Source organism: Gnatocerus cornutus, chromosome 6 (assembly GCF_029298725.1).
Source record: "Gnatocerus cornutus isolate USDA-ARS CGAHR chromosome 6, icGnaCorn1.1, whole genome shotgun sequence".
NCBI lineage: Eukaryota > Metazoa > Arthropoda > Insecta > Coleoptera > Tenebrionidae > Gnatocerus > Gnatocerus cornutus.
Window position 1 is genome coordinate 9,702,553 of NC_142238.1, and position 13,588 is coordinate 9,716,140.

A 13,588-nucleotide genomic window follows, 5' to 3' on the forward strand; every position below is an offset into this window, starting at 1 on the left:
AAGAAAAAATGGTGGAAATACGCAAAAACTATCTTCACTTACTTGAAAATGGGTGTTTTGGCATTTTAATCTACATAAACAAATTTATACATAATATCTTCCGTTTAGCAAGAGAAATTATTTTCTCACTATTTTTACAATTATGTAAACAAATTTGCTTGAGATTTTTAAGTAATATTTATGTTTTAATCTAAGTGACTTACATTTCACGCTTAAAAAGAAGAAGTGAGTTATAATATTCTTAGATGAGAAATTTGAAATAAATGTATTTGAGGAATGTTGGAGGAATCTCAAGCATGGCATGCCATCTGTAGGAGAACGAAAGCTACACTCGCTGGAGCAGAAGATCTCCTGTAAAGCTATACTTTTATAAAAAGTTGAATTCAGGTTTTCTTCCTGCTAAGTTCAGATTTGGAGCATGTTTAGCAATATTCCATTACCTGATGAGCGTTAATAATATCCGATGCGGTTCCATTTTCTATTATTGCTAAATGATGATTATTAGCGACACGATAGACCAATCAATACTAACTTTATTTCCTATGTAATTACAATGTAAATACTCAAAATTTAGGCCATGGGGCCAATGATGTTCAAAATGTACCTAAAATGAATTACTGGAGAAATTAATTACTGCCATAAATGTTGTTCTGTTTGATGCTCGCTGGTTGTCATCGCATTCTACTGAAGTCCTACAAATTTGTTGGCTAATGAGTAGAAATCTGAACCATGAAATTGTTCTCGTTTCATCATTTTAGTTGAACGATTCTGATTATTGCACTGGGCAAGAAGATTCTAATTTTCTTACATTGTTAATATTCCTCATGAAAATACAGATTTCGTTCAAATATTCTCACATCACCAAATGTGTCGATGGTGCTGAACACAAAAAGAAAATAAAAACAGTTTCATTTATTGCAAACTGGAATCATCTTCTGAAGATCTAAACGCTCCAGCCAAGTTTATCATCCTGTTGCGTTATTAAAATTCCTATTATGTGTTGATTTTTCATTATTGAAACAATGGAATCCATTTTCAAGACAAACACACTAACCAAGCATGTTGAAATAAAATTTGAAAATAAAAGACCAAAAAAAACTGTACTGCTTTATTCAGCCATCAAAGCTTTAACATGTTCAAAATGTACCCCTTTACTACTCCCAAATCTTACTAAACAACCAAAGTGGTAAAAAACAAGACAAAGTTTATGTACTTAGATTAATGTCAATTATAACAATAAACTGAAGCTAAAAAAATGTTTAAATAAAAAAATTGTACCTACTTATGATATTTAATACGAATTTTTAAAGTCGACTCGCCTCTTTATAGAATTATTATTAATGTTGAGATTAAAGAAATGTCAACTAAATCGAAATCTTGTGGAAAAAAATTACAAATCTCTTTATGGCGGTTTTTTGGCACGAAATTATAAATTCCGAGGAGTCGACTACAAAAATATTACAAAACAACTTTTTTAACGAATTGAAATTAAAATAACTGCCCGATTTAACCGAATCTTATCGAGAATGCAAAAAACACCCCAATAAAATTGATTTCAAGTTGTGTAACAAAGAAAGCGAATTATAAACAGAAAAGAAAAACAATTTAAATACCAAATCAACTTTTTTGTGGCTCATGGCACGCGCAGTTTTCTATCCAGTCCCTTGGGTTTTTCAACACTTCCAAGAGTTCTCCTTCCGGCGACTTTTCACTAGGTTTATGCATATACTCCCATCTCTAAAAACTTCCATCAACATCAATGTTATGATTAAGCTTGACTTACAGCAAGTAGCGGCAATGACATCAAAATGCTCTCATGTCTAGCATGTGGAGTGTTAAAACCAAATTTTGTGCCTCTATCATAAACCAGATTAAATTCAACATATCGTCCTCGTCTTAGTAACTGCCAGTCTCTCTCCTCTTGCGTGTATGGTGCATGTTTATGTCTTTGTACTGTAAAAAGAAAAAATTGAATTTAGAATTTTTTGATAAAAAACCTTACCTAATGGAATGTATGAAGGAATAACAGAATCTGCACAGTCTGTAGCAAAGCGCAAACAACTCTCCCGATCAGGGGTGTCTAAATCGTCAAAGAAAATACCCCCAACCCCTCGTCTCTCTCCTCGATGTGGAATATTAAAATAGTCATCACACCACTTCTTAAATCTAGGATAGTAAGAATTGTCGTGTTTATCACAGGCCTCCTTGAGCGTAGAATGAAAATGCACCACATCAGCAGTGTTTAGATAGTACGGTGTTAAATCAGTTCCTCCCCCAAACCACCATACCACTTCATCACCATCCTGAACTTCAAAATAACGATAATTAAAATGCATCGTGGGAATCATGGGGTTCTTGGGGTGAATAACCGCGCTTATCCCAGCAACAAAATATGGGGGTGACTCTTGTTTCAGCTTCTTTCCGCGGGAGCGCATTTGAGCGACAGCCCCCTTGGACAAATTTCCTGAAATGACGGATATGTTGACACCGGCTTTTTCGAAGACTTTGCCGTCTTGTAAGACACAGGTGATGCCGCCTCCACAGCCATCATCCCGAGACCATTTGTCTATTTGAAATTTTTTACAGTCATCTTCTCGTTCTAGGGCGCGACATACCTCCCCTTGCACACGCATTATCATTAGTTCCATCCGTGTTTTCACTGATTTTGTGTCTGTTTCAAGTTGGCGAAGAGGTGTGATGGGAGGTGCCATGAAGTCTTTCATATCATCCATGAGTTTCTTGGATGAGAATAGAGCGAATGAGCCCACGAAAAACGTTCCACATTTCCTGAATGATATAATTACGATACTTGAGAGTGTTACATCATAATGACTTGTTTATTTTAAGAAATAAACGCTCAGTTTATTTGAAATTTGCGCGTTGACCTACCTTAATTTTGACACGTTTCGTTGACGTTGGTAGTAAATCAAGGAGCAGTTTTTCAGGAATACTCGGAAAAGCATGTTTACGACTGGAAATGCGGTGTTTTCTAGAAAGATATGATAGTAAGCGGTTTGCGGCAAGGTAGAATCAGATTAGATACGTCATGCTGATCGGTGCCAATCAGCTGTTTTGAGGTTAACATTGCCAGGAGTTGGAAGCAGCAAGTCACTTCATTCCAGGTTTATGTCAATGTAGCGCGGGACTTTTAAATGAAATTGAATGGAAACCTAGTTTGCCAACATTACACCAAGCCGATCGCTAAAAAAAATATAAATAAATTTTCCAAATTTTTATTCAATACATTTTTAATAGTAATTTTGTTGTTTCTTAAGATTATTAAAGTAGTTTATTTCACATAAAATAAAATTATGTAGCAAAAGTATTTAATTTCAACTAATGATTGATTATTTTTGTGAATAATTAATGAAAATGACCAAAAGATTATGGTCATTTATAAAGTAATCTCAAAACTACTTTTTTATTGATGCTTACACAGCAACACAGACCCCAAGTCAACTTCATTTTTGTTATTTAACATATTGATACTGGAGAGTAAAACGCTGACAACCAAATGAAATCGATATCATTATTTTAACTTTTACGCACTTTTAATTTTTTTTTTTAATTTTCTATATGAAAAGTGCTTCATGATTCATAGACGAAAATATCTATCACTTAAAAATAATCAAAATTTATTGGTTAATTTAAGATGCAGGTGGTTAATATACGTTATTAGTTTTATCAATAATGCAAACAATCAATGAAAAAGCGTGAAAACTTCAATTTTGACCGACAGCAATCATTTTTCATAATACAAATGTAAACACGAATTGGAGCTTGTTTAGTGCAAAACGATTTGATTTGACAGATATAATAATTATAATAAATTTGGGTTTTTAGGATATTTTATAGTAACTACCGGTAACCACTCAACAAATTGGGTGCAAAATCGAAATATTTTTATTAAATAATTTTAGTTTATGAAGAATAATATCAGAACTCTTCGCTTTAAACAACTAATAAATAATTCTCATCTCACTATTATCTGACAGAAATTACAAAGGCATATTGAAGATGTTTGAAGAATATCGCTTTTTATTTATTGTACCCCAAATTTTTATAAACTTATTCAAATTTATTTTAAATACAAGCTTCAGTTCATGGGTCTACTTTTCGGAAATTTTGAAATTAACCCTTTAACTGTTAAAACGTATATATGTATACGTTTTGACATTTTTCTCATTCATTACAAAAGATGAAATATTGAAAGTTTGGGAACAAAAATAAGCGAATAAGACAAATCGAATGCTAATATTCACATACAGTTGTCCGGAGAAAGTGGCGCACCACCTTAAAAGAGGGTAATTGGGTGATACCCCAGAGTACCAAAAAAATGTTAAAAAAAATTCCAGACTCTTTGTTTTCGCAGGAGGACCAAAAGAAAATTAGGAAAATGGCAACATTGCTGAACTGTTTCCCTAATAATTTAAATTTCTAGTGTTCAAAGTCATAGTAACGTTGCGGTTGTATTGTTGGCGTTACTCAGGTCGGTTTATGAACGAGTAATGTAACTATGGTTTCACGTTGAACGATGAACTGATCGAGATTGTTGATTCAAAAATCTTGATAAAATTTTTCAGGCATTTCTTACAAGATTTTTCCGATTTTTTTTGCACCATGCCTTTGTGCGAAATGTCCTTTAGATAAAAAATTTATTTGAACCTAAAATTATTGCTCAGAAATCGTTAATTTTGGCATTAAACTTTTACTCTTCAATCCCTCATATCTCGAAAAATTGAAGACATGGATTTTTTTTTAACATTTTTCCGGTGATCTATGGCATTGTCCGATAATACAGTTTTACGATGGTGCGCGACTTTCCGGATACCCTGTATTCGTAGCACTTCCGGTTATGTCGGAAGTAGAAATCAACTTGCTTATTTAAAATGGAACACTCCATGTGTAGTCGTATTTATTCAAAAAGATTCAAAAACGTGTTGTCATTTTGCTTGTTTATTTTCGAATCTCTATTTTCCTTAGTTTCAATACAAGGCATGAATTGATTATAATATTTACATGAAATTGAACATATTCCCCCCCTTGAAGGGCTATGCGCTTCAAAATTAATACATAATGAAATATAAGAATTTTAACAATGAATACACTAGATATCACTTGGGATTACACAGATACGAGATACTGGTCGCATCACCTCTCCTGTTGACAGTCTTATGGTCACCACACGAATACAACCATCATGTCCTGGGTGTACTTTCGTAATACGACCTAATTTCCAACACTGAGGCATAGCAGTATCACGAAGAACTACAAGTGATCCTTCTTGCAGTAAAATTGCATGGTTCTGCTTCCATTTGCTGCGAGTTTGAAGTTCAGATATATATTCTTTTTGCCATCTATTCCAAAAATGCTGAACTAATTGTTGCATTCGTTGATACGTATTAAGTCTCTTCTCGTTTAGATCAATTAGTAGATCAGGGTCAGGAATTGAATGTAAGGATTTCCCAATAAGAAAATGACCAGGTGTTAACGCTTCTAAGTCTAATGGACTATCGGACAAAGGCGAAAGTGGTCTTGAGTTTAAAATTGCCTCAATTTGAATTAAAACTGTGTAGAATTGCTCAAAAGTAAGGCAAGCATTGCTAAGAATTCTTTTTAAATGAAATTTTACTGATTTAACTCCCGCTTCCCAAAGTCCACCAAAGTGAGGAGCTCGTGGGGGAATAAATTCCCATTGAATATTATTATTATTTAATTCTTTTTGTATAACGGTTTGCGTTGACTTGTTTTTGAGTAAATTAAATAGTTCTTTTAAATTAGCAGCAGCACCTTGAAAATTAGTACCGTTATCAGAATGAATCTTGTACGGTTTTCCTCGTCTTCCAATAAATCTGCGTAAACAAGCAATAAAACATTCAGATGTTAAATTGCTAACAATCTCAACATGCATAGCTTTAGTAGCAAAACAAATAAAAACAGCAATGTAACATTTGACAATCTTTGCGTTTCGAAGTTGCCGGTCTTTTATATTAAATGGGCCTGCATAATCAACGCCACATTCAAAAAATGGACTTGTATACATTGTTCGACCTTTTGGTAAATCTCCCATAATTGGAAGTATGGGCAAATTCCTATTTTTTACACAAGTCACGCAATTATGAACTATACGTTTGCAAAGACTTTTTCCGTTCACTGGCCAAAATTCATCTCTTACTAGTGAGAGCAAATTTTGTGGACCTGAATGCAATGAAAATTTATGGAAATGATTAATAATGATAAAAGTCAGTTTATGTTTAGGATGAAGTATGATTGGGTGTTTTTTGTTAAATGGGTAATTTGAATGATGAAGTCTTCCTCCTACTCTAAGAATCCCGGATTCATCTAGAAAAGGATTCAAATTAAGAATTTTACTAGTTGACTTCAATGTTTTTCCTTTTTTTAAATTTGTTATTTCTGATGGAAATGATTCTATTTGTGATAATTTTAAAATACATGTGAGTGCCTCTTGTAACTCAGAAGTGGTAAGATTTCCAAATTGTCTGTTTCTCAAATTTTTGCTCGCATTTGATTTAAATCGTAGCAAATACGCTGTAATGCGTTTTAATTTGTTAAATGAAGAATACAAATTGAAGTATTCATGTGATTCAATTTTGTCTTTTTTAGTAACATCAGTGTTAAGATGTAAATAGGCCTTTTTTGTTTCTGGCAAAGTTTCATTTTTTATAGGAAACAATAAATTAGGCCAATGTTTCATATTTTGTTTTAAGAACGAAGGACCATTAAACCATAAAGTGCAATTTAATAAGTTGTCTGGAGTACAACCGCGACTTATGAGGTCGGCTGGGTTGTTTATGGATTCGACATGTTTCCAGTTTGATGGTGAAGAAATATCTTGAATAGATGCCACTCTGTTTGCTACGAAAGTGGTTCGGTAATACGATGGAGAATTTATCCATTGAAGAGTTATGATAGAATCTGACCAGTAAAATACTGAATCAACTTTGATAGAACTTTTGTTGATTATTTTATGCATTAATTGTGCTGCTAAAAGTGCTGCACACAGTTCTAAGCATGGTAACGATTTTTTCTTCAAAGGTGCTACTCGCGATTTTGCACACAGTAAATGAATAGAAACGTTATTGCTTGAATCAATGCATCTAAGATATATAACTGCACCATAAGCCTTTTCACTGGCGTCAGCAAAAGCATGAAGTTGAATTTGCACTGGATCTGTTTTTGTTGCACATCTAGGAATTTTAATTAAATTTAAGTGAGTTAGATTTTTCTCAAAATTGAGCCAGGCGTCAGCAATCGATTGAGGGACTTTGTCATCCCAAGATAACTTCAGTTGCCAAAGCTCCTGAATGATTAGTTTCGCCACCAAAATGATTGGACCTAACAGTCCCAATGGATCAAATATTTGACATACTGTTGAAAGTATGTTTCGTTTAGTAGGTGTTTGAGTTAATGAACTCTTCACTGCAAATTGAAATGTATCCTCTTTAGCATTCCATATAACTCCTAAAGTTTTTGCATTATCATGATTGCTTAATGTCAGAATATCAAAATTAACCTGCTTTGTGTTAATGTCGCGGACTATCTCGTCATTATTCGAAATATATTTCCTCAATTCAAAACCAGCTGAGTTTAAAATTATATCAAGTTCTTTGCGTATCTGATTAACTTCATCAACGTTTTTTCCACCTGTTAAAAGATCGTCAACATAGAAACATTGAGAAATGATTTTGCAAGTCTTTGGGTACTGATCTTTATATAATTCTGCTAATCGCATCAAACATTTAGTGGCCAAATATGGAACTGAACTTGTTCCATAAGTTACCGTATTGAGTTTAAATATTTTGAGTTCTTCAGAAGGATCATCTCTCCAAAAAATAAGTTGATATAACTGATCGGTTGGTTTAACTAATACTTGCCTATACATTTTCATAATGTCAGCGGCCAAAACAATCTGATGTTGCCTAAAGTTGATAAGATTAGTAAATAAATCGTTTTGAAGAGTTGGTCCAACCATCAAAATATCGTTTAAAGATAACTCGGTACTTGTTTTCGTAGACGCGTTAAAAACGACTCGCAGTTTTGTCGTTAAACTGTCTGATCTTATGACTGGATGATGAGGTAAAAAATAATGTTTCGCGTTTTCAATTTCAGAAGGATTAATTTGACTCATATGATTTAGTTCAGTATATTCATGAATAAAATTAGAGTATTCTTGTTTCAATGATGGATTGTTATCAAGCCTTTTTTCAAGATTTAAGAAACGTTTTAATGAAACAGTTTTAGAATCACCAAGAGATTCAGGATTTTCTTTAAAAGGTAAAGATACCACAAATCGACCTTCTTCATTGCGATATGTATTTAATTCAAAATGATTTTCACAATTTTGTTCTTCTGGGGTAAGTTTTGATGATAAAATTTGTGGTTCATCTAAACTCCAGAACTTTTTAACGTCATTGTCTAATTCTAGAAAATGATCTACAGAATGACAAGCAATAATTGTGTGATTTGAATTCATTGTTGAGGCTTTAAGTCCTGGAATTTTTCCTGCTACAATCCATCCCAATTTTGTTTTGATTAAAAATGTCTCATTAGAAACACTCAGCTTGATCATTTGACCTTCCAATATTTTATAATATTCACATACTCCTAGCAATAAATCTATTGGACCTGAATTGCTGAAATTTGTATCTGCTAGTTGTAGTTCAGTAGGAATATTGAGCATTTCTGAGTTAAATGATGTGAGTGGAAGACTCTCAGTGACTTTGGGAATAACATAGCAAGACAAGCTAGATGAATAATCGCTGACTTCGGAGTAAATTTGAACCGTAGTTCTTTTCTTAATTTCAGAAAAAGAATTGTTAATACCTCCAATGCCTAGTTTAACATTTGTTGTTTTTATATTTAATTTGCGACACAAGTTTTCAGACATAAGATTACTTTGAGAACCTGGATCAAGAAGACACCGAACAGAACACCATTCACCTGAAGGCATCTTGACTTTGACCATAGCTGTTGATAACAGTACTTGATTTAACGTAGATTTTGAATTAGAATGATTAACAATACTGTCAGCGCTTGTGGATGGGATCTCAGGATGTAGTAAACTGTGATGCAGTTGGTTGCATTGGTTGCATCTAGAGGTAGACTTACAATTAGCCACGACATGATTAGACCTTAAACAATTTTCGCAAAGTTTAGGTAGTTTTTTTACAAAATTCAGTTTGTCTTCAAAAGTGAGCTTAATAAATTTAAAACATTTGTTTAATGTATGATTATTATTGTTGCAAAACTCACATTTTAAGGGACTTGAATTAAATGCTGTGTTACTCATCGTTTTTCTAAAGAATGGTTTTACTAATCTCTGATTTGGTGCAGCATAATTAATTTTGGAATCAGTTTTATTAGGAGTTGAAGTTTTATCAATTTTTTCCAAAAGTGTGCACTGATGTGTTAAAAATTCATCTAAATCATCAAGTGTTGGTAATTGATCTGAAATATGAATTTTACTAAAAGCACGTTTGGTGTTTTCTTCAAATTTTTCAAAAATTATATGATTAATGATTACTCCCCATGTTTCTATTGGAACTCCCAATTTTTTTAGAGCACGCATGTTTTTATTTAAACTGTCTTGAATGTGCCTTAATTGAGTATATGACTCTGTTTTCATTGGCGTAATATTTAAAATCGCGCTTATGTGGCTGTGTGACAACAAACTAATGTTTTGAAACCGTTTTGTTAAAGAATTCCAAATCTTTTCATAGTTGTCAGAAGTCATACTGACATTTTGAACAAGAGAAGCAGCGTTTCCTGTTAAAGATATTTTTAAGTATTGAATTTTTTCGAAATTGGTTAGACTTCTGTTGTTGTGTACCATTTCGGTAAAAGAATCCTGAAATTCAAGCCAACTGCAGTAATCACCGTTAAAACTTTGCAGTTTGAGCACTGGCAAATTAACTTTGACATGATTTTTATGTTCACTGTTTGTTGCAGATTTACCTTCATTTTGGCTAGTAAGTAGTGATTCCGCTGCTGTTAAAATTTCAAAATATGAATCAGAAAACGATTTAATTTGCTCATCTGTCAACGACTGATCTAACGATTCCAAAATTGAACAGTTATTATGGAATTCAGTTAGCAATGGTTTTAACTGAGTAACTCTTACTTGGAGCTCTGTTCTGTTTTTTAAATTAAGAGTTTCTTTATCTAAAGATTCAATAAAATCAAAACAATCTCGCATTTGCCTATTTAATGAGTTTACTTTTGCCAAAGCTAATTTATGTTCCGATCTTTTGGGAGCCATTTCCTTATTGGTTAAACAAAACTAGGAACAGGCAATATGGACCAGGAATGGGTAGGAATAAAGGATAGGGCTGACCTTGTCTAAACTTGTGACTTATCTTCGATAGCTTTCTGTATTCGTCTGTCTCTGGTCTGGTTTGATGATGGAGCTGGATACCTTGCAGGAAGTTCACTGCCAAACGTCTCGATGTGGATTCCGCTTTCAGATTTTGGGACACAATGCACAGACGATGACTAAACGTATTTGGTATCGCTATCCGGCTTCGAATTGACCAATTTGTAGTCGTATTTATTCAAAAAGATTCAAAAACGTGTTGTCATTTTGCTTGTTTATTTTCGAATCTCTATTTTCCTTAGTTTCAATACAAGGCATGAATTGATTATAATATTTACATGAAATTGAACACCATGTATTATTGCATTTTCTGATTCCACATCCAAATTAAGGGTGACTTTATGTACCTATAATGTGCTATACTTAAATTGAACCATTTCAGAGATATCTTGATTTTTGTAAAAGAAAATTGAAGTGAAATTTTCTTTCAGAGATACTATCGCGGAAACAAAATTTTGAACATCAAATTGATTGATGTTTAAAAATTGTAAACTGTCCTTTGTCGATAACCTTAAAATTTATAAAAGGCTCAGCAAGTGTCAGAAATTTACTTTATATGTCAGTCACAATGACAATAAAGCTTGATTTACATTGCCATGTCAAAAAGTGATGTTCGAAATTTAAATTCCGCGATAGTAAGTACTCTCTAATCTATTTCAAAATCGCCACTTTAATTGGAAAATAGGTACAATACAAACGTATAATAAAATTTTGCATTAACTTTATGTATTGGACACCTATTTCCTACTAAAAATGCGGAAAAAAAGAAATGTTTTTACTATTTTGTTTTAAATTTTTTAAGCATGCTTTGAATGGTGTCAATTCAATTTTATGTGGATCTCTTACAAACAAATTTGGAGGTCTAATAAAAATAAAAAATTCTCAAAAATGTTTGTGGAAATATTTTTTTTGTAATGCAAATTTTTTTTTTTTTGAAAAATTGAGATATTTCAGAAATGATACAATTTAGGTATAGCACGGTATATAAAAACTGATCTTCAATTTGCATGTAAAATAAAAATGCAATAAAATATAGGGTGTTCTATTTAAAATAAGCAAGGTGGCATAACCGAAAGTGTCACGTAAATGTGAATCTATTTATTCGATTCGTCTTATCCGCTCACTTTTGTCCCCAAAATTTTAAATTCTTATGATTTGCATTTTCTGAGAAAAATGGCAAAATGTACATACAGATACGTCTACAACAGTTAAAGGGTAAAAAAATGTATTGCTCTATATAAACCGTTTTATTCATAAAAATACTGAATACTGATAAAAAAACAATTGGATCTTAAAAAGCTTTATAAATCTCCCAAAAATATTCTTTTTATTTTCCCTGCCAAGTACGCATGTCAAGGAATTTCCTGACACGCTCTGTTTAGAAGCTCGTCTTGTTTTTGTATTGTAGTGGGAGTATAGAAACGCCCATTATCTTCTGTTTCGTTCTGTTTCATGCGCAACTCGGCCTACTCACTCAGACGTTTGTCTTACCATGCTGCGCAAAGCAACATGTGGTATTTTTTCTGTCATATTGATCTGTCAAGTGCTGCGGGTTTTTCAATCCTTCCGAAAATCGGGACTTTTCCTGTGTTTCCTAGCATGGTGTATGTCCATGGTCATGCCCATCAGTGTTCTATGGTGTCCGTGAATTCGCCATCCGGCTTGCGCGTTATCGTCATCTTTATGGCGCAGAATTAGCAGCGTGTGGACGTAGCTCGACCATCCCAATATTGACTTTTCGCTAGGATCCCGTGGGTCGGTGAGATCGACGACTGCAGGATAACGTGGCGTCGCGACGCTCGTCCTGCCGGAGTTCCAGGCACAAGGCGCATTGCCAAAAGTCCGTACCTCGCGGAGCGGTTCGTGCAAGACGTCTTCAGCCAAAGTCGATACTTTTGCTGCAGAATGGTGTGATCCATCTGCAAACGGCGCGATTTTTGACCATTTTCTCTGCATTTGAAAAAGTTCAACGTATTATGGTGCCATGAGACGCGACAAGGATCCAGATCGACGCGACGTCATGAAGAAGTTCACGTTCAAAGGCGTTTTGGACAACTTCCGCACCTCCGTGGCTCAGCAGGCCAAACCGGACCAAGAGATCCAAGAGACCTTGCGTCCAGAACACTTCCAAGTTAAAAGGGTAAGTTCCCATTCACTAGGTTCGCCAATGTTTATTTTTACTACTGGCAATTATTGTCTTTATCGACTGCAATTATCACTACACCAGAAAATTACTATGCGGGTTATACAAATAACACTAATTGGTTTTACGTCTGATTACGTAACCGCAACTTTACGATTGTTTTAGTTTTGACCAACAATACCCTTTAACCGCTCACACTTCAAAGGCAGATAAGGCAAAAATGAGTTTTACGCTCTTAAGAATTAACTATTCTATCGTGCAATTACTGCGTGCATAAATTGAAGAGTTTTTCATCAAACTTGGCACATCGCGCCTATATCAATAAAAGACTACACATTATTAACCTGATAAGATACAGATTATTATTCCGTAATATCAGACTGCCTACTGAAAGGCTGAAAAAACTAACAGAAATTAAATTTTAATATTTTTCAGTTTATTAGTAATTTGAGATCATTTGAACGAGTTTGATGTATGTATATTTATAATGGGAGTTATTTAACATTATTGTTTACAAAACGGTATTAAAGTCAATACAAAAAAGATTTTTAATAAAATGTTTGAGTTTGTTTATTTCAAAATGTAATATCTGCCCGTATGTAGTACACAATACCGCAATTAAATCGTAAAATTAAGTGGTGTTGTTTTGTTTTAAACGCTACTCTTCATTATCCTCATGGCAGTTCTCTTCTATTGTTTGTCATATTTCTCGGAATGAATTATACACAAATTTTAACTAGGCAATATCATTTTAATTGATTTTTAAAGATTTCTCGTTTTAAAATTACCGTTTTTTGAGCTTCAACTTCTTTATTATCTGAGACAGACCCTAGATTACTTTTATAAACAAACGGTTGTTTAGAACGTTAATAAAAATTTCATCAATGCAATCGATTAATTAATACGAGCATTTTAAATGAACAAATACTAATTAATTTTATTAATTAAATAAACAGTTTATAATTTGACAGTTTTAATGATTCAAACTTTGATTCACTGTTTGGGATTGTTTTTAGTATGATCAGCTAACTACCAATTGCTTTGATTATACC

General features: G+C 33.3%; 3 protein-coding genes across 5 annotated transcripts in view; 1 reads left to right on the forward strand and 2 right to left on the reverse strand.

Moving 5' to 3' along the window:
- Positions 1-1,094: 1,094 nt before the first annotated feature.
- Coprox (oxygen-dependent coproporphyrinogen-III oxidase) lies at positions 1,095-3,131 on the reverse strand. Of its 2 annotated transcripts, XM_088038541.1 has the most exons (5): positions 3,044-3,131; positions 2,890-2,989; positions 2,003-2,787; positions 1,784-1,953; positions 1,095-1,737 (listed from the first exon to the last, which is right to left on the reverse strand). In XM_088038541.1, the coding sequence occupies exons 2-5, from the start codon at positions 2,961-2,963 to the stop codon at positions 1,618-1,620; spliced, it is 1,149 nt and encodes a 382-aa protein (XP_087894667.1). In that variant the 5' UTR covers positions 2,964-2,989; positions 3,044-3,131; the 3' UTR covers positions 1,095-1,617. The 2 variants fall into 2 exon arrangements, with proteins under 2 accessions (XP_087894667.1, XP_087894666.1); XM_088038540.1 differs by having other exon boundaries at positions 2,890-3,131.
- A 1,784-nt stretch (positions 3,132-4,915) lies between these two features.
- LOC148172715 (uncharacterized) lies at positions 4,916-10,279 on the reverse strand. The gene is made up of 5 exons (XM_088039792.1): positions 9,335-10,279; positions 9,274-9,284; positions 6,454-9,113; positions 5,119-6,342; positions 4,916-5,058 (listed from the first exon to the last, which is right to left on the reverse strand). Exons 1-5 carry the CDS (start codon positions 10,277-10,279, stop codon positions 4,916-4,918), a joined length of 4,983 nt encoding a protein of 1,660 aa, XP_087895918.1.
- A 1,868-nt stretch (positions 10,280-12,147) lies between these two features.
- The window catches only part of Tomosyn (syntaxin-binding protein tomosyn), a 71,215-nt gene continuing 69,774 nt past the window's right edge, over positions 12,148-13,588 (forward strand). Inside the window, exon 1 of one of the 2 annotated variants that reach the window (XM_088038562.1) lies at positions 12,148-12,533. In XM_088038562.1, coding sequence (XP_087894688.1) covers positions 12,378-12,533 — 156 coding nt within the window. In that variant the 5' untranslated portion in view covers positions 12,148-12,377. The remainder of the gene's footprint in view (positions 12,534-13,588) is intronic. The other variant, XM_088038563.1, reaches the window with a different exon arrangement.